At 37.6% G+C, this 21913-nt stretch overlaps 1 protein-coding gene across 1 annotated transcript; it reads left to right on the top strand.

The window, feature by feature from the left end:
* The first annotated feature begins 547 nt into the window (after positions 1 to 547).
* Positions 548 to 20931, top strand: lrwd1 (leucine-rich repeats and WD repeat domain containing 1). The gene is given in 16 exon segments (XM_051937939.1): positions 548 to 622; positions 2106 to 2192; positions 2503 to 2737; positions 6594 to 6713; positions 6834 to 6980; positions 7061 to 7144; positions 8006 to 8377; positions 9532 to 9646; positions 9777 to 9880; positions 12408 to 12618; positions 13451 to 13523; positions 15429 to 15486; positions 15488 to 15573; positions 17229 to 17386; positions 17772 to 17845; positions 19542 to 20931. Coding segments are annotated over 15 exon segments (2088 nt in total). The 5' UTR covers positions 548 to 622; positions 2106 to 2112; the 3' UTR covers positions 19713 to 20931.
* Positions 20932 to 21913: the final 982 nt, after the last annotated feature.

The raw sequence follows: 21913 nt of genomic DNA, 5'->3' as shown, positions 1-21913 counted from the left end.
GAATATATTTTTGACTTTTTTTGTTCTTTTTGTTTCTTTTTATTTTGTCTGATTATTTTTTGTTATTTCAGTTGTGTGAAGGGAATTCACAAAATAAAAATCTCATTACTTAGGGTAACCACTGTGTTTCTGCTGTGTATATGACAATAAAGTTTTTGAATCTTATACATATCTATACATATAAAATGCAAAATACATTTTGCATTTTCCTTATTTAATAAATTATACAATAAATTCCAACGATATTTTAGATTTTTTTATACATAGCAATCCACTTTTTAAAAAAATCAATAGAATGATGAAATATCTTATTCCCTACTTCCATATAATTCCTCTCTGACAACTAGATCTTCTTCTCTTCAGATATTTTATTTGACACTTTTTGCATTTTTTAAAGAAGAAAATACACGTTTACAAGCTTTTTTTTACTGCTAAAATCAGAGTAATGTATGGGGTTTTGCAAAAAGTTGGACAAAACTACATTTTGCCTGACAGGCGCAACTGAGGGTTTTAAAAAACTCACGGAAGTCGATGTAAGCCCCGCCCTCCGGAAGTACGTAGAGTTTCCCCGGGAAAGCTCAGTTTCTGCAGGACGGTGTTTTTTTTCCACTGGAGTCACTTTGTAAGTAATTTTATTCACAAATATGAGCTAATTAATTATTCTGATGATGCATTCTGTAAGATGAACTATTAAAAAGAGCACCAGAGCTGAAAAATAAGTGATTTATTGGTTAAAATGTTTGCTTAGCGAAGAGATTTAACGATACAGCCGTCTGTGTTTCCAACGTGGTTAGCTAACATGATGTTTACAAGGAAAACTTCTGCTTATTCATTCAAAAATATGAATTTCATCTACAAATTCACCTTTCTGTGATCTAATATATGTAATGAAAAAATAAGAGAAAAAGTCAGTCAAGTAAAAAGAACTATAATTATGACTAAAATTAGTGTTATAGCAGTGTACTACTTCTATTATTCTGTGTAAACACTCAATGTGAACGTGTGTTAATGAAGATTCTTTCATTTATTAAACATATTTACGAAGCTGATGACCTAAAGAAGGGTTATTTTGCTAAATAAACAAAGAAAGAGAGGAGCTCAATGCATTTATGTGAGCACAAATATGACAGAAACTCGATTAATCTATTAGTTTTCTGATGAAAGTGTTGATCAGTGTTTTTTGAAGCCTGCTAGAAAGTCCTCAGATGTCTTGTTTTGTTCTTAAACTCAGATATTTTCAGATTACTTTCACAGAGAAGGAAAGAAACCAGAAAATATTCACATTTAAGAAGTTGGAATCAGAAGATTTAAACTTTTTAATCTTAGAAAAAAAATACATAAACTGACTTATAGATTATGCAACTAATTTGTAGGTTGTTTTAGCTTTAAATGTTGGTGTAGTATAATGCTTTCAGGTTATTTCATCCTAGAAATGTGCAAAGATCTATCTAATTAGGGGTAGATGTGTGGGTGTTTCACTCATAAACTAAAGTATATAACCAGGAAAATAGTCGACGATTATTTTTATTAAATGACAAGTAGTTGATTAATCACTGCAGCTCTGATTACAAAGAATATAAATTAAGTCTGGTCTAAAAAGAAGACTTTTGAAACATTATGTAGTTTAGTCAGACATTTCAAAGCAAACTGAACAATGACTTTATTCCTTCAAAACTAAAATAACTCAAGGGAATTGTATTTTGATTGTTTATATTTACTATTTCTCACCTTTCTCAATATTTTCTGTCGTTTAGGTTTTACAGTTTTAAAGAAACGGTTTCAAATCAGAAGTTTCTTAATCAACATTTTGCGATTGCATCGTTTACTTCCATGTTTGCGAGCCAAGCATCTTTTCTGCCACCAAGTGTTGCTCAGTCTGCGTGAAATGCAAACAAAAAAGGAACTTTCGCATAAAAATCTTTTAATACTAAAGAGCTTTTGTTGATTTTATGTAAATTCGTTGATCAAAATGTCGCATTAAGGTGAACCGGTGCAACCTGACGTCACTGTCGGGCAGATTAGTGACAACAAAGAAACTGATTTTTTTCCCCTCTTCGGTTGTTTCTTTGGTTTATTAATATGTGAATTGTGCTTTTTCTCTGCAGATAAACAATGGAGAAGATTACAGAGAAGGTTTTACTGGAGAAAGGCTCTCCAAAAACCAACAAATTGGAGCAAATCAAGATGCTGAAGTGAGCATGCATGTTTTTATTTTCCTTTAAATGCTCAGTAGGTGGAGTTGAACCTGTTTAGTCATAGATGCTGGTAACATCGAAATATAATTTAGAATTGGTGTTCTGTAATAAAAAAATTAAAACATATATGAAAATGCTCTGAATTCCATTTTAGTGGGATTAATGTCAGTGTTTATTCTAGTTTTGTCGTCGGTTTTGCTCAGATTTGTTGCAAAAGTCATAAAATAATCACTAAAAACCGTCATCTTTGATCAGATTTGGTTTCATGCGATGCAGAAACACTAACTCACGTCTTTCTGCTTTCCAGTCTGTCTAAAATGGGGCTGCAGCTTCAGGATTTGCCCGTCAAGCTGCTGTCCCGTCTCTGGTCTCTGGAGCGGTGGGATCTGTCCGGGAACCGACTGCAAGACTTTCACAAGAGCCTGGAGCTTCCTGCGCTTCGATTCCTGGACCTGAGTGACAACCAGATGGAGGACGTCACCACGCTGGAGTCTCTGGTCGGCCTGGAGGAGCTCAAGATGGACGACAACCTTTACATCACTGTGAGGATTTGTTTACTGCTTAGAGTCCAGGTTGAGGGTTTTCTGTGCAGCTGCAGGACAAATACCGAATACAGGGTGATACAAAAAACGGGAACTTTTTAACAATCTTAAAAAACCAGGAGTGATGGAAGAAAAAGATTTCATTCATAGTAATTGAAACCTTAAAACGTGACATTTAAGAATCAACTAGAAAAGCACTCAGAGAGCACATACCTCCGTGTGTGTGCGTGTGTCTGTTTGTCTGTCAACAGCCTGGCGGCCATCTGTCAATTGTCCTTCGACCTTCAAAAAATCTTGGATCCAGACGGTGATTCGGATCACCTCCAAAATCTAATCGATTCTTACTCTTGCTCTTCCGGACATCCTGTAAAAATTTGGTGAAAATCCGTCCATGACTTTTTGAGTTATGCTGTTAACAGACAAACAGACACACACACACACACACACACACACACAGACGGACACACAGACAAACAAACTCCAGTGATTACATAACCTCCTGGCGGAGGTAATGATGGAATTTTCATTTTTTAAAAATTACTTCCTGTAGATGGCGTCCTCCTGTACGAATGCATTCTTGAAATCTGCTGTTGAGATTCCTCAATGACCGCTGCAACGTCTCAGCTGGGATACTGTGAATTTCATCCTGAATTCTCTGTTTTAACTCATCCAGAGTTCTTGGTCGATTCGTTCACACTTTACTCTTGAGATAGACCCAGGTAGATTTCAAGACAATGTTATGAAAATATGAAAAATAGAAGAGAGGAAATAGCTTTGCTCTACACATTCTTTAGGAAAACTGTTTGACGATGTAAACGACTAAAACGAGACACAAAATGACAAAAACAGGACACAAAATGATTACAACGAGACACAAAACAACAAAAATCTCATTATCAGGGTTATGCTAACATGTTGTGGGATACACGTTCCATTTTTAACAATTATTATTTAAAATATGTTGATTAAAAAATATTCCCACAATTACAGGAGACGTCAAAGGAAAAAAATCATACCAAAAAACATTTGATTTAAATTGAATTTTAACTGTTTTGTTTGAGATTCAGGTTGGTCATCTTTGGGGTGACTCCAGACTTATTTGGTGTTTTAAAATATGTTCAAACATTCTTTTCTCCTATTTTTTTAGATTTGGTTTCAGGACAAGAACAGTTACACAACAACTGCATGTTTTAGTATTTTGAATTATTTAAAATTTGATGGGTGGGGCGTAAAATGTCCTCCAGTTCTGGAACCACCCAGCAGCTGTTGCTTCTCTCGGCTGTTTCAGGCCTTTGTGTCTTTAGTTTGCATCTTCTCAGGTTGTCTCAGTGGGTTTCCTCCTTTTTTACAGACATGTAGATCATGTGAAGTGGACTCTCTGACTCGTCTGTAGGTTTGAACGGTCGACTATTGTGCCTCTGATAGATGATGATTAACGATCCACTCAGTCTCAATCAATCAGACTTCATTTATGAAGCACTTGTCATACAAATGTAACAAAACACGGAGTGGTTTTACATATAGAAGGAATAAAAATACTACAACGTTACAGACAAACCCCTCAACCTGATAAACACTTTTTTCTAATTAACTCATGCAAGTTTCTTATCTAAAGTGTTTTTCAGAAAAACTTCCATACTTTCCGAGTTGTTTTCCTGCCACCCAATCTCTCATGAAAACAATATTATTAGCAAAGTCTTCTAAGAGGCTTTAAAGAGAACTCCAGCGTTTCATTTGACACTTTTGTAAGATAAATTTAAAGACTACAGGTTAAGGAAAGGATGGTTAAAATTCATTTTAGCTTGTAGTCTCCAGTTTAAGCCCCAAAACTTTTTATCCTCGCGTCCAAAATCCAGATTTTTATAATTACATTCTAATTGTCAGTTCAGTTTTTAAAAAAAAAAATTCTACCTTTAGTTAACAAAGAGCAGCCTGTGTTTCAAGGAAAACCCCTGCTTGTTCGTTCAAAAAATATATAAATTTCCTCTACAAATTCAACTTTCTGTGATCTATAATATGGAATTAAACAATAAGACAACATTTCTGAAAAGTCAGTGAAGTAAAAAGAACTAGAGTTATGACTAAAACTAGTGTATTAGTGCACTTCTGCTATTATTCTGTGTAAACACTCACTGTGGACATGTGTTAATGAAGATTCTTTCATTTATTAGACAGATTTGTGACGCTGATGACCTAAAGAAAGTTTATTTTGCTAAATAAACAAAGAAAGAGAGGAGCTCAAAGTACTTATGTCGACTAATCGGATATTTTTCTGATGAAAAGTGTTGATCAGTGTGATATGTTCAGATTACTGGGACAGAGGAGGAAAAAAACAGAAAATATTCACGTTTAAGGAGCTGGAATCGGAGAATTTTATAATCTTATAGACCTTATAGATGATGCAAATATTAAATAACTGGTTCAGCTTCAATTCTACTCTAATGGTTGATCAGTTTTTGAGACAGAATTCCCCAATTTTACATGCTGAATATTTGCTTTTTGGTTTTAATACACAAATGGAGAAAGATTTGAAGCTCAGGTTTCCTCTTTTTGTACGATCTCCAGTGGGTTTCGTTCAGTTTATCCCTAAGAGCCGGTCCAGGACAATTTGATTGGATGAAAATGTCACAAAACCGTAGGAATGTTCGATGAGCGGCCAGCTGTTAAATTCATCACCAGCTGTTTTAATATTATTTGGTTTAAGTATTTTTTTAAGCAAAGAAGGCATCATTGCACTGGACAAAATGCCCCTCTCAAAACAAGAATTAAAAACTTATTTCAAAGAACTTTTACACTGAAATGAGTGAAAAAAAAAATCTGCCAATAGAACAAGTGGAAATGTCTTGGTAAGATTTCTTGAAATAAGTTGTGACATTTAGAATATTGAGATCTTAAAATTAGCTGGAAAACTTATTTTAAGCTTTATTTTACCAGGATTGTCAAGCTGAGGTGTCTTAACTCTCCTGTTGTCCTCATTCACAGGAACCAAAAAAATTGTTCCTTTCTCTGAAAAAAATTCAGCAAAAATAATTCCCCAAATTTATAAAAATTTGTAAAATCTTCAGGAATAAAATTCCAAAAATTCATTAATAATTTCCCTTAAAGTTTTGTTTAAAAAAAATGTATCACCAAATTTGGCAAGAAAATGAATTAAAATTATAAAAATTGTAAATTTTTTCAAAAGATGAATTAAAAATCTTCCAAAAAAATCCTAAAAATATCTGAAGTGATCACATATGTATCAGTAAAACTTCTAATATTCAGAAGAAAATTTTCTTCTGAATTTTCTTAAAGAAACATATTTTTTAACATCTCTTTTTTTCCATCAAAAAATGTTCAAAATTTTCCCAAAAATGTTGAAAATGTGGACGTTTTCACTGTGAAAATGTTTATTTTTTTTTGACATTTTCAAACTGTAAAACGGGTCAATTTGACCTGCAGGACAACATGAGGATTAAAACGAGATAATTTCAAGATTGTTTGACTTAACAAGATATTTAAAACAAGTCCCTCCATCTGCTGAAATGTCACTTGTTAAGTAATTTATCTTAAATCGAGTGTGATGAGACAAAATAAGACGAATAAACTTGGAAAGATTTTGAGTTTTTGCAGTGTTTTGGATCGTAGGTTCTTAAATCTGAATATTTTCCAGGTTTGTTCCTCCACTGACAGCAAACTGAATATTATTCTGCATTTTCTGACATTTTCTACTCATTAATCAAGAAGGTAATCTGTAGATTAATCAATGATGCAAATTACTCTCAGCTGCCACCTGAACCGTTAGTTTGAGTTTTCAGTCGTTCTTTCAGCGTTAAATGCCTCCTCACTGGGTCGTAAACTTGCCTTTTGTTATCAGGTGAGCGACAACTACAAGCTGATGGTGCTGCTGCCCAACCTGAGGATCTACAACGGTAAAGACGTCAGCACGACGGCCAACCACCTGCGCTACGTCTACAGCGACAACCTGAGGACGAGGGTACGAATCCGGCCGCTCCTTCTGCTCTGTTTAACGACATCAAAACAGTTTTCAAGCATTTCAATCACTTAACAAAAGGTGTCATAGAAATGTCTCTGATCGTTGGCTGTCTGGTTTCAGATTATCGCGGTTTGGGAAAAAAACTTCAGTCTCCCTGATCCAATCACGGCAGAGGAACTCGTCGCCTTGGAGACCAGCTTCGTCAGCACCGCCCGGCAGCAAGTTAAATTCGGGCCCAGTTCAGTCAGCGACTTCACCAAGTGGAAGGTCAGACGGTGGAACGTGTGGACCGCTTTTTAGTCCTGCTTTCTGTCAGACTTTAGCTAAGCTTCTTTTCCTCTGTTCAGGTGGAGATCATGGCGAAGGAGTATCTGCGCTCGCTGACCGACCTGGACGGCAAAGAGGAATCTACTGATGCTAAAGAGAACAAAGTAAGTGTTTAAATGCAGCAGGAATGTTGTGGTTCAAAGATATACAGCACCGTGAGAAAGAAATCTTCTGTTTTTGTGTAGTTTTCACACTTAAATGTTCAAAATCATCAAACTACTATTTCTATTTATTGGATTATTGGATTTACTAGACAGAGATAAATCACAAAATGTAGTTTTTAAATTAAGATTTATTGAAAGCCTACATCGTCGCTTTGAAAAAGGAATTGCCCCCCCTACAGAAATCTTCCATTTTTGCATGTTAAACTTCCAAATCATCACACAGATATTTATATTTATTGAATTTTAGACAGAGGTAACCAACAAAATGTCGTTTTTCGATTATGATTTATTGAAAGCCTACTTCACCGCTTTGAAAAAGTATTTGCCCCCCTACAGAAATCTTCTATTTTTGCATGCAAAAGTTCCAAATCACCGAACAACTATTTATATTTATTGACTATTCGACAGAGAGAACCCACAAAATGTCGTTTTTAAATCATGGTTTATTGAAAACTGATATCATCCTGTGAAAAAGTATTTGCCCCCCTACTGAAGTATTTTATTTTTGCCTATGAAAGTTCCAGATCAGCAAATTAATCTTTATATTTATTGAATTTTAAACAGAGATAACCAACAAAATGTCATTTTATATGATGATTCATTGAAAACCTACATCACCGCTTTGAAAAAGTATTTGCCCCCCTACAGAAATCTTCTGGTTTTGCTTGTAAAAGTTCCAAGATGTCAAACTAATATTTATATTTACTGAATTTTAGACAGAGATGCCGGTCTTGGCTCATGTTTGCCCCCTCTGCTGTAGGTGTTTTACACTTCATCTTCATCCATATTTGCTTCTTTCAGGGCGTCTCAGCTCCTGTTAAGAGGAAACAAACCGAGTCAGAAACCAGCGACAGCATCAGACTGATGCCTCGTAAAAAGCTGCGCTCCGATCTCCCGGCGTCTCCTGTTCAGGAAAGCCCTCGTAAATCCAGCCTCCGCCTCAAACCCCTACCGGAGACCTCCTCCACCGGCGCCGTCAGGATGAGCCCCAGAAAGAGGAGCCAGAGTCCCTCCATCTCCAGCAGAGGGCGACCGAGAGCAGAGAGGAGCTCCAGAGAGGACGGAGCTCAGACTGAACAGAGGCAGGAAGGCAGCAAGAAACAGCAGAAAACCTCACATCTGCAGAAAGATGATGATATGAGTCATGCAGTAAAGAGCCTGAAGAACACAGAGGTAATGCAAACACAGAAATAATATGTCTGGTGCTTTTCAGCTACAAAGTGCAGGCTTGAAGGTTTTCCAAAGGTTGCACGTTATTAGTGTTGAGTTCCTGCTTGATTCAAGTTTTTTTTTTTGCAAATTGCTCCATTTTGTCCTGAAAAATCTCAGGTATCTCCACAGCTATTGCCTAGATTGTCATAAAAGTTGCTCTGAGTGTCACTGGTCACCTTTGGATGAACTGATAATAGTCACTTTAATCAAAGATCTAAAAACTACCTGGTAAACAAAAAAAAGTGTGTTTTCAGTCATTGGAAGCCACATCAGTAGTTCAGATTTGAAATTTGACTGAGATTCACTTTTCTGGTTGGGACTGCTTTAAAATCCGATAAACAAACCTTAAGATGAATTAAAAGACTTTGGGGGTCCTCATTATGACTGAACAACACGCAGATAAAAATCTAATTTAGATGATTTTAACAGAAATTCCGATATGAGTCAGGATTTTTAGAGGAAATGGTCTTTTTTCATTTCGTCTCCACTGAATTTTTTTTGAAATTGTCAGGATTTTTGCTGCACTATGTTCCAAACATGTTCTTAATTTCTGAAGAAAAGGATTTACAGGTGTATTTTGCAATATTTGAAATATTTTATTTGGATGTTGAGTCCTACTTTTAAAGCATATGGTTATGAAAACAATACAATGTAGTGAAAATAATCATTTGTGCTGAGAAAGTCAGTTACTGCGACGATTTCCTGGTCTTGTCGCTTCAAATGTTTTGCAGGGAAGAATTTCTATCTAGTGATCTCCTCTTCTGGGTGTCACAAATGAAAAAACAGTCATTTTCCGAATCTGTCTTCTTAAATTTGTATGTTTTCTGAGTTTTTTTTAAACTTCTGTGAGAGTTAGCTGAAGATTTTTTGAGTTGTGGACCAAAGGAGTCATTTCAGGACGTCATCTTGGCATTTTATCAATAAATGAGGAAAATAATGGGTATTTAAACTAACAATGAAATCAATCTTTAGCTGCAGCTCTAGTGTATTAGCATGCTAGTACTATTGCTGAGTTTACTGAGTTATTTTTATGCTAGTTTAGCTGTGAACTCTCAGGACATCATGTCATGAACATCGTCTTTTCTGATCGCTCTCGTCTTCCTTTTTGTCCACAGCCGGTGTGCCTGAAGCCGCTCCATGTCCTCCAGTGTCACAGCAAACAGGACAAACCCGAGGATTTCTCCACCCAGCTGTGGGCCTGCGCTTTCCAGCCGCTGCCCGATTCCTCCGGTACCGTCGAACTAGAAAAACAAGACATGAATGACTGAATATAAGGATTTATTTGTGTGCATATGCTAAAACCTTTCCTATAATTGTGTTGAAAATAGGATTAAAGTCGTCTCTTTTCCTGTGTTCTCAGGTGGTGGTGAAAGTCGTCTGGTCGCTACCTGTGGAGGAGATTCTGTCTGTGTGATCGACTGTGAAACGGGCATGGTGATGAAGAAGTACAAAGTCTCTGGAGAGGTCTGCTTCGTTTATTCTGACGAGTCTACAGTCATTTAGCTTTAAAGCTCCTCGGCTCATAGTTACAAGAAATTAGCATATCTAACGCCTCCAATTAAGATTTTTTGTGGTGCTATTCTAATGTTGGAAAAATGCTCAATGTACAGTCCTGTGAAAAAAGTATTTGCCCCCCACATAAATCTTCTATTTTTGCATATTTGTCAAAACGTAAATGTTTCAGGTCGTCAAACTAATTTTAGCATTCAATGAAGATAACCCAAGAAAAGACTAAATGCAGTTTTTAGATGAAGATTTTATGATTTTAATCCTGTCCAAACCGTCTTGCCTGATGTGAAAAAGTAATTGCTCCCTTAGCTACGCGTCTACTAAATGACCAGATTCATTCATCAGGTGGGTTCAGTTTCACCATCCGCACTCACACGATTCCTGTCGGACTTGTTGAACCTAAACATCACTAAATAGAACCTGTCTTCATTGTGAAGTAGCTAAAGGCTCTGAAAAAGCAGCACATGATGCCATGTTCTAAAGAGATTCAAGAAAAGATGAGAAACAAAGTCTTTGACGTTCATCAGTCTGGAGGGTTCCAAAGTCATTGCTGAGGTTCTGGGACTCCAGAGAACCACAGTGAGAGACATTATCCACAAATGGAGGAACATGGAACAGTGGAGAACCTTCAGGAGTGGACGAAAAACCAACATTATCCAAGAGCATCGACATCTAATCCAGGAGTCACAAAAGAACCCAGAGGAACATCTAAAGATCTGCAGACCCCACTGGCACCAGTTAAGGTCCTTCTACATGATTCCACAATAAGGAAGACTCTGGGAGGAAATGGATTCATGGGAGAGTTGGAAGGATCAAACCACTACTGACCAGAAAGAATATAAAGGTTCATCTGGTATTTACAAAAAACATCTGTATGAACCCCAAGACTTTTGGGATAACATCCTGTGGACTGATGAGTCAAAGGAGGAACTTTCTGGAAGACATGGGTCTGTTCCATCTGGTGTGAAGCTAATACTGCATTCCACTAGAAGACCATGATACCAGCAGTGAAACATGGTGGTGGTAGTGTGATGGTTGGAGGACCTGGACGACTTCAATTCTGCTCTCTGTCAGAAAATCCTCCTGGAGAAAATCCACCATCAGTTCATGACCTAAAGCTAATGGTTTATGCAGCAAGACAAAGACCCAAAGAGACAAGAAAGTCCACCTCTGAGTGGCTCAAAAAGAGCTAAATGAAGGTTCTGAAGTCAAAGTCTGGACAGTTCATGATCAAAAACAATCTAATGTGACAGAATTACAACTATTCTACAGAAAGAGTGGACCAGAATTCCTCCATGGTGGAAAAGACTGATCACAATCTGGAACAAACATTTAGCTGCAGTTGTTGCTGCCAAACCACTTATTAGGTTGAGGGGGGCAATTACTTTTTGGTTGATGCTAGAGGTACGGACCCGTACCCGTACCCGTCGCATCTGTACTAGAGGTACGGACGTGTTAAGGTCACTGAAGAGCTGGCGATGGTTAACTACTATTTGCTGCACATTACAGGCAGTTTATATGAATGACTTTGACGGCGAACATTGTATAATTTAACTAAAAATACACCGTCTCCTCTCACACTTTACGTAGACAATGTAGTTTTTATGCTTTTAGACGCCGTGTCTAAATTGTTTGAAGTCCAGTTCCTATTAATTAGTTTACCGCGTTCAGTGGTGGAAGCGGCTGACGAACTCCATTGCAAATGTTCCCATTTAATTTCGGACGCTAATTTACAAGATAAAATTAAGGATGTCGAATATGAAACAAACACTCGTGAATGGTGAGGAGCAGCTCTTTAATTCGGCATGAATTAAAAAAACCCACAAACTCGATTTACTGTGATATTGTGAGATTTGTTTGTGGTGATGTAAATTAGCCATTCAACAGAGTCCGCTAACATTAAAGTGACTGTGACAGTGTCTGTGTTGACAGACGCAGAAAATACGTCAGGGTTTTGTTTAGGTTGTTAATATGTAATAGTCTGTCGCTACTTTTGAAGGTAAAAAAATACTTATAGTTTGCTGGCTGTTAGTTCCGCCATTCATTCCGCAGATTCACCTCGAATCACGGAAGCGCCTTCATCAGCGTCGCCGGCTCATTAATATTTATGTCCGTCGGATTACCAGCCAATCACGAAGCGCGTTCATCAGCCGGCTCATTAATATTTATGTACGGCTCATTAATATTTATGTTAAGGGAAAGTGCCGTATCCGTAGGCCACAGGCTACGGGTACGGGTCCGTATCTGTAGACACTACCTTACTTTTTCACAGAGGTGACATCAGTTTTCAATAAATCATCATTTTAACATAACATTTGTTAGTTATCTCTGTCTAATATGTAATAATATAAATATTACCTTGATTATCTGGAACTTTTAATATGCAAAAATAGAACATTTCTGTAGTGGGGTAAATACTTTGTTCACTCTAGGTACATAAGGCGTCATTAAATAATCTGTGTGATGTTGTTTGCCTCTGCAGGAGTTCTTCTCACTGTCCTGGTCCACGGTGTTGATGTCCAGAGGAGGAAAAGCTCCGGCTCAGCACTGCAGCATCCTGGCGGCCGGCGGGAAGAAAGGTGTGGTCAAACTGATCCATCCTAGAAACAACGTCGCCTACGGGGAGTTCAGAGCCAGCAGGAAGTCGCTGTCGGTCCTCCGTTTCAACCACCAGCAGGGAAACTTCCTCTTCAGTGAGTTCATTAAGTCACACAGGCTTCATTCTATGTCACGTTTGCATGTTTTTGCTCATCATTTCAACGTCCTCAACCCTCGTGTCATCCTGCGGGTCAAAATTGACCCATTTTAAAGTTTGAAAATGTGGAAAAAATACGTATTTTCACAGTGAAACTTCTGATGAAACTTTTACACAGGCCTCATCCCATTTATTGCTGTTTTTTAAAAAGTTTTTGCTTGCAATGTAGAGTGCAATCAGCGTTTAAAGTTCTTACAAGCAACAGACGAAACAGGAGCTGAGGGTTAAATAGATTTAGAGAATAATGCAAAATAATCAAAGTGAATGAGTTCTAATAAGACACTGGTAGTTACCATAATAAAATGATAATAGAAGCAATAAAAATGCCATTTTGTCATAAGTTAATAAAGTGACTCTCAGTATAATACATATAAAATAAGATAAATTGCAAATGTCAAACCATAAAATGTTAAAACACAACATAGAAGTCAGTTTAAATAATTCCGTTTTTTATTTTTAGTTATTTTAAAATATCCTCTCATGTTGTTTTAGGGTGATAATGTCAAAAGCAGCTTCACCAAATGTTTTTATTCTGGTTTGTGGAGCAGTTTAAACAGAAAATCTGAGTGATTTAGAGACCACGTAGTGTTTTATGATTTGATAAAATCAACTTAAAAGCTTCGTTAAAACTTTAAACCAGGAGTCATCTGAACTCTGGTGCAGCAGAACTTTCGGTTAACTGCAGCTGATTCATTGTAAACCTGAGAAGGGTTTCTGTACTCAGGTTTTCTCATCATATGGTCTCATTTATTTAACTTTCTGTCCTCTAGCGGGATCCTACGACAGCAAGATTGCATTATGGGATATCGGTGGCGTGGACAGTCAGTACAACTTCAAAGTCGTGTGAGTATTTCTGCCCGGATTCGTCACTTTTTTTTCTCTACTTACATTTTATTTCCTCAAAACAGCAGAAACTGGAGACTTTCTTCTGAAGGTTCATTTCTAATGCAGCCAGTGTGTTGAGATTTTAATGCAGCTTCATTAAAATGAGTCGGTAGTTTCCATTTTCTTGTCAGCCGCGCTTTCAACTTCAGATTCATTCAATTTTTGTTGTTTGAAAAACACGTCTAGAGGAACTTTGGATTGTTGGGTTAAGTGTGTGAGTGCTATGAGGTGACAAGTTGTGAATTGACGCTATAATAAATAAAGTGACACTGAATCTGCCATTTTTGATCACACTATTGTACTTTAAAAAAATACACATTTTTGTATAATTTTCATGTCAAATCGCAATTATCTATGCAGCAAATTTAAAATAACAAATGCTTTCTAGTTTACGTGTGCAAATTTAGCTAAAACCTTTAATATTGGGGCTGAGACTACAGAAATAGACCCCTACTAAATTATTTCACTGTTTTAGCAGTTATTTATAATACATGTAGTATATATATTGATGCTTTATACCATTTCTGCTAAAAATTAGATAAAAATTAAGCATTCATTGTTTACCTCCAAAAAGTCAGTCTTTACACACATTTTCTTTTCTCACAGCAACAGAAATGTTAATTTGACGCGGTCGTTGTGTTGAATTTTTAATGCAGCTTCATTAAAATGAGTCAGTAGTTTTTGTTTTCTAGTCTGCTGCTCTTTTCAACTTCATAAAACTTGGTATTAAGTACAATTCTAATACAAGTCTGGTGGAGTTAACCCACATTATTGTACTTGAAGTGGAAAAAAGATATTATCGAGGCCAAAAACAACAGAAACTGCAGACTATTCGTTCTGAATTCCATTCTGACGCAGCAGGTGTGTTGAATTATATGCATCGTCATTAAAATGAGTCGGTAGTTTTCCTTTCCAGTCAACTGCTTTTTAATTCATAAAATTCGGTATTTGGTACAAGTCTGGTGAATTGAACCACCACTATTGTCCTTTCAAAGTGGAAAAAAATGACATATTTTGTGTATCTTTTATGTCAAATCACTGTTATTTATACAGCACATTTAAAATAACAAAACGTTTTCTAATTCATGTGGACAAATTTAGCTAAAACTTTAAATATTAGGGCTGAGAACCTACAGAAATTGACACCATAGAAATTTTTTTGGCTGTTTTAACAGTTATTTATAATACATGTAGGATATGTTTGATGCATTAGCACCATTTCTGCTTGAACTTAAACAAAAATTAAGATAAACTGCACATTTGCTTTGTAAAACTGATGCACATCGTCTACCTCCAACAATCAGTCTTTACTATACATTTATCGAGGCCAAAACAACAGAAACTGCAGACTATTCGTTCTGAAATTCCATTCTGACGCAAGCGGTGGTGATTATAATGCATCGTCATTAAATGAAGTCGGTAGTTCCTTTTCCAGTCAACGCTTTTTTAACTTCATAAAATTCGGTATTTGGTACAAGTCTGGTGGAATTGAACACACTATGTCCTTTAAAGTGGAAAAAAATGACATATTTTTGTGTGTCTTTTAATGTCAAATCACTTTATTTATACAGCACATTTAAAACAACAGGCACTAGTGACGCAAAGTGGTTTTTCCATTTAAATTTACCTCACAAGATTAAATATAAGGCTGTGAACTACAAAAACAACACAAACATAGCAAATTCCTGACTATTTTTAATATTGCTACAATATTAGTAGAAATATCAGTGCATTTGCAACATTTCTGCTAGAAATTAGCTAAAAATTAAGCTAAACTGCACATTTTCATTCATAAATCTGATGTAAGTGAAGCGCAGAGGCTCACACTGTGATGTTGAGAATATTTCTGTTTGTTTCTTCCAGCCAGCTGCTGTTGTTGGACGTCAGCGCCCACTCCTCGCACATCTGTCTGCCTCCCACTTTCTCCCAGCACACATCTGCTGACTGCCTGCGAGGACGGCCTGCACTGCTACAACACACAACTGGGGAACAACAACAACACAAAGAGGTAGACGAGTCGCCGTGTGTGTCTTGTTAGACGTTAGAATTAAATCACACCTGTGGACCATCCAGTAGTAATATCCTGTATTATTTATCACCCAGCAGGTCAAAGGAGATGGAATAACGTTCCCGATATACAAGAAGGAAACAAAAACCACAACTACCACACCATTGACGCCTGACTTTCTGAATGAACGACATAGTGGGGAGTGAGGCCCCTTACATTTAGCTTGAAGTCTTGTTTCAGGCTTGGTAAAGTAGTTTAGTGTTTTTAGTGCTGTTCTCGGCTTCCTTCAAGGGGTCACATGAGGATTTAGTTTCAATTCTTGTCCCCTCATGAAGTTCTGACCGACTGTGAATCACATGTTTGTGCATTATTAGTATATTTAAGCAAATATTTGAAACTAAACCTGATTTGAAAGAAAAAACAACATAAATCTTCATGTTGGTGCTTGTATGATGTGACAGCACAAAGACAAGGAATGGACCGATACTATGGTGCCTATTTTTGGCATTTTTCAATTATGTGTGGTTTTATGATATTATTGATAATTAAATGCGCTACTTCACATATCAGGACTATGTGGTCTCAGAAATGCTCTCAAGCAGAATAAGAAACACAAGCCGTTGCCACAAACCAGGAAGTTAGCTTCTATACAGTGCTAATGCTACTGCTAACAGCTAGTGGGGTAATTGGACGGCAGCCACAGATTAACCTGAAACAGAGTCCATATAACAATAATTCATTTATGATAGGGACCTTAATTAACATAAAAGGGGACAGAACAGTGAAGGAAATACACTTGTACGGTTAATTTTTAGTAGTGATAGATGATTAGCATGCCCAATGTTTTGGCATTTTTGTGATTATCCGGTATCTGTATTTTTATTGACTATTATTGATAAATTAAAATGTGCTACGTCAGATGTCAGGACTCTGTGATCTCAGAAATGTCTCTCAGCAGTAAAAACTGAACAAGAAACACAAACCAGAAAATTAGCTTCTCTCACAGTGGCTAAAGCTATGCTAACGCTAGCACTAAGTTAGCTGGAGCATCATAACATGTTCTGAATCAGACTAACTGAAAAATCTGCTGTAGCTGACAGACGCCTTCTAGCAGAGACCACAAAAAAGCAAAAACTGAAGGAGAAACACAATCAGGAAGCTAGCTTCTCTCACAGTGGCTAAGGCTACGCTAACAGCTAGCAGCTAATTAGAAGGCAGTTGTAGATTAACCTGAAACAGAGTCTGGAACAATAATTAATTTAAGATATGAACCTAAGTGGACAATAAAGTGATAGAACAGTGAAATGTTAAGAAATAGAGAAGATCAGCAGGAGACAAACCAATTAATATCAGTAATCACATAGAGGAGAGTACAGAAGTATTCTACTTGTATGCTGTTAAACATTATATTTATATTGTTCCAAATATTGGTTATCAGCCTTCTTGATCACCAAATAATCAGCATCGCCCTGGAAAGCCCCTATCAGTCGATCCCAAACAAAAACAATTCTACTGCGTGTTGTCTTCATTTAAGTCTGAAATTTACATTAAATCAACTGTAAGATGGTTTTAAATCCAAATTTAAACCCCCAAGTACTCCATTTTTCTGTACATTTTTTTGAATTTTATTTGAATTTTTTTTGTCGTTATCGTAGCCTCAAAGAACTACATGCACGATCTATTTACTTGTGGAGCTGGAGCCGGACCAAGGCTCAAAGGCAGACAGAAGACCAGGACATGTGTGCTGTAGTTCTGGCCGAGCTGCAGTGGGCCGACACTGAGATTCCCTACCTGGCCCTCAACACCTGTCCAGGTAAGTCCACATAGACGCTGTGCAACTTTATATCTTTAAAATAGACGTTTTTGCACATCAGTCTACCCATAATCACACAATAAAAGATATTTTAGAATTTTTGAACGTTTATTAACATAAAGAACTGAAATTCATGTTTCTATGTGGTGTCAACCCTTGATTCAATAGTTCTGGAGCTGAATCTGAGCAGTTTAGCCATTTCTTCCTGCAAACCTCATCAATGTGATCACATTTCATGAAAGCATCTTGAACCGTCATCTTCACGCTGAATTTCTGGGTGTTTACCTCTTCTAGCAGAGCATCTAAACTCTGATAGTTGTTATAATCTTTGTTATTGTTCCTTCCTTCAGGCCGAGTGTAACGTGGTGTGTGGCGAACAACAAAGGCCGGCTGTGGACGTACACATCACCAACCTCACAGATAAACAATTCAGATGGGAAACCCATACAGCCCACTGAGGTACCTCAGTAATCATTAAATATTGTGGCAGAAGCTGTTAGTGTTGTAGATCTGCATGTTTTTCTTCTGGTTGTGATAACTTTACTCTCCTGGAACATCATGTCATCACACCAAAGCAGTCACGAGAGAGAAAGCACACACAGTTTGTCAGACAGGCAGTAAACAAACCTCCAGATCTGGCAGGCAGTGAACACTAAAATCACTCTCAAACTATAATTCTAAACATCTGCTACAGTTTCAGACTCTCTTAATTCTGTGTGGACAGTTTTCTCATGCAGAGAGCAATGATTACTGAGCTTTTACCTACAGCTAAGGTGGTCAAGATGAACTCGACTCATAAAAGTAAAACTGTTCACAGCCTGTCTGAATACGAACTACGAATTGAGATAGTGGAATAGCAGGTAACATCACAGTTTTAGTATCACAAAGGTCTTTTAGTCTGCTAGATCTCCATGGGTAACTGATGCTGTGGAGCTAACCTGATCCAGAGGAGGTTAGGTTATATTGTAACAGACTGAACAAGAAACACAAACCAGGAAGTAGCTCCTCTCACAGTGGCTAAGCCTATGCTAACGGCTAGCAGCTACGTTGTACGGCAGCTACAAATTAACCTGAAACTGAGTCTGGAAACAAAATTAAATCAATACTTTAAGATATGAATCTTACTGAACAATGAAAAGAAACACACCTTTTGTAGTTAATTTTAGTAGGCCTATGTTTGGCATTTTTTTGATTATGGGTGTTTCTGTTGACTGCTTATTGATAAATTAAATGTGCTACTTCAGTTCTCAGGATCTGTGGTCTTAGAAAAGTCTAAATAGGAGCAAAAACTTAAAAAAAAAGGAGCAAAAACTGAACAAGCAACACAAACCAGGAAGTTAGCTCCTCTCACAGTGGCTACTGCTATGCTAATGGCTAGCGGCTAAGTTAGCTGGAGCACCTTAGCATGTTCTGAAGTCAGATTAACTTGAGAAATGTGCTCTAACTGACAGACATGTCTTTCTAGCAGAGACACAAAAAGCAAAAACTGAACAAGAAGCACAAACCAGGAAATTAGCTTCTCTCACAGTGGCTAAGGCCATAGGCGTCAGTTTAGGGGGGGGGCGGTGGGGACGTGTCCCCCCACTTTTTGTCAGGGGTCATTTTATATAGTATAGAAAATTCCGACGCTCCTGAACGCACCATCCGCACTCAGCCGAGAGTTGCACAGACATGCAGCACACCTTCGTGAGGTTAAAAAAAAAACAAAAAAAAACGCGCAGATGCTAAATTTGCGCCTGTGCCAAGTGGAAGCTCCGATCAGAGGCAAAATTTCGGCCCAGAAGAATTAGTATTATAGCGGCCCACAGACCTCTTTATCCGCATGTAACGATAGCTCAACAGCTTGAGCCTCCGCCTTTGGTGCGGTGTTTGTGAGTTCGAGCCCAGCTTGTGGCATTTTGCCGCTGTTCTTCGACATTTTCTCAAAGTGCTGTGGTCTCCATCCCCCCCACTTTTAAAAACAAACTGACGCCCTTGGCTAAGGCTATGCTAACAGCTAGCCGTTAAGTTAGATGGCAGCCACAGGTAAACCTGAAACAGTCCAATGCAACACAATTATTAATAATGCTTTAAGATCTGGACCTTAGTGAGTAATAAATGTGATAGAACAGTGAAATAAATACACTTTTTACTGACATGTTGGTTGTTTTGTCAGGTGTTGGAGTGGCCGACCCCGATGAGGGACGGCCTCGGCCAGCTGGAGGGCCCCTCCATCAACAACGTGGCGATGGACCCTGAGCTCCGCTACCTGGCGGCCCTCAGCGACAAGAACATGGTGGTCGTGTGGAAGAGAGATGAGTCGTCCTTGATAACTGCACGAGTCTGACGGATTGCTTCAGTTGTTTGGGACAGAAATGATCCGGGCGTTGCGAGACCCTATTAGCAAATTAGCCTGGAACCTTTTCATTTCCAAAATACCTCTGGAAGTCTGTTTCAACAGACGAAACATGAACTCTCCAACAGTCTACATGGTTTTTGTAAGCAATCAGTTCAATGTACCACTTTTTGTATATATTTTAAGGTGAGATAAATATAAAAACATTGAAGGTGGGATTTTTTACATTGTTTTTTTCAACTTGTCAGCTAGCACACCTGCCCAAACAGCCCAAAAAGACGCAGGTGCAGTTTATCTGCAATCCCCAGGCCACCCAAGAGCCACAGTTCCCCCAGTGGTCCAAGGTCCTTCAGCAACACCAGGTGCCCAAATACCTGCTCCAGCGACCCCAGGTGGTACACTATCCCAGCCAGGCTACTGGTCCAAGGTGATACGCCAGAAGCTCCATTAGACCAGTCTCTAACCTTAGCAGCTCCGATTTGTTAAAGATCTTTGTCATTCTCATTTTCTTCATAAGCTGTTTGGGCAAAGCGACTTTAATGGTGACATTAGCAGCTGAAAGAACACAATATTCTTGTTTATTTTTATTTTTTACATCAATGTGTAATATGTGGACTTTGGCACAAAACTCTTGTAATTTGCAGAATTTTTTATGATGCTTGATGTTAGTAGTATCAGGACATCCACGGGAAGAGAAATGTTCATCGATGTCATGTGACATATTAGAAGATTAGATAACTTTATTGATCCCTCACTGGGGGAATTTACAACCTCTATCTGCTGATTTGTTGTTTGAAACAAAACACATTCACTCTATTTATGTCTACATCATCACATGTAGTTGGCGTTTTGTTTTTTTTCTGAGTCCTTTGTGGCTCAGATAGGATGTCAGTTGTACGCCTCAGTATTAAATTGAATTCTTCTGACTCTTAAACAGCAGCAATGATGGTTTTAAATCCACTTATTTCAGCAGAAGCTGCTCAAAATAATCATGAGAGCCCCTTTAGATGGATGTAAGAAACATCCAGATACTTGATGTTCGTATTTGAAATCAGTATTTTTATTTTAAAAAAGGATCAGATGAATGTATGTAATTGCAAAGAGGTCACTGCACTGCAAAAACAGACCAAAAAGAAGAGTAAATGTTTGTTTTTTGCCTTAGAAAAGCTCCAGAGAACATGCTAACGCTGCTGAATGCCTGTGAGATGTGTAATCGGTTACACTGAAGCCGCAGTCCTGTGTGTGTTTATTTTTCTGCTGTTTGTGCAGTATTATAGGGGTTTTTCTTCTTTTGTTTTCAGATGAGTGTTTGAGTGAATCCTCTGCTGTTTAAATATGAGGTTCGGTTTAGATTTTCAGCTTTGGCAGGAAGAAAAAGCAGCACAATGTCTGTCTCCCTGCTGTCTGATTATATTGATTTGAGCAGAAACCTCATCATTTACATCCCAAAGGAGTAAAATGCTGCCACGTTTTTATGTGCTGTGAACCTTCTTTACGATCTTCATTCTAAGCAAAAGGACATTTTCAACTTGCTTCTGACTCCAGTGTGTTCATTTTATTTCATCTGTGTCTGGTATTGTAATTAAAAAAAACAGGCTTTTTTTTTTACATTTTACTACATTACAAGTCCATTTTCAGACCACTCAGTGTCTTCACCACTAGTCTGTCTTGTTTTTCCATAGAAATCACATTTCAGTCGCATCTTGAATTTATTTCTCTAAAAGCTGCTCTTTTACTCACTTTATCCAACATTACATATGCTTAAATAGACCAGAGCATTAAAAAATGGTTATATTTATCAAAAATACAGGGTACTGATGGATATATTAGGACGGTGATGTATTACCTTTTTTTCTGCTTGTTGTTGTGCTTTTTTATGATCACTATTGATGGATGGATGAATTTCCTGTCATTTCTGCTGTTTCTTGTCAAGATTTTACTTCCATATTTTATTCATTCCATGTCAGTGTGTCAAACTGTGTCTTGCTTCTGTAAAACAACCATCTGGAGACTTGTGAGAGGATACCTCAGGTGCTGCTATAAATAATTAAAGAGACTAATTACCAGGATGTTTACTTTTAGTGACGAGAATTAACAGCAAACGTTTAAACCGTTATTAGACTTCATCCTTGAGGCATTTGGCCTAATTTTTGAGCCTGGAAACTGTTTCAAATAAAGGTGAACATCTGTTT

Source organism: Acanthochromis polyacanthus, chromosome 17 (assembly GCF_021347895.1).
Source record: "Acanthochromis polyacanthus isolate Apoly-LR-REF ecotype Palm Island chromosome 17, KAUST_Apoly_ChrSc, whole genome shotgun sequence".
Lineage (NCBI taxonomy): Eukaryota > Metazoa > Chordata > Actinopteri > Pomacentridae > Acanthochromis > Acanthochromis polyacanthus.
The sequence above is the reverse complement of the archived record's forward strand: the minus strand, read 5'-3'. Positions and strand labels throughout refer to the sequence as shown.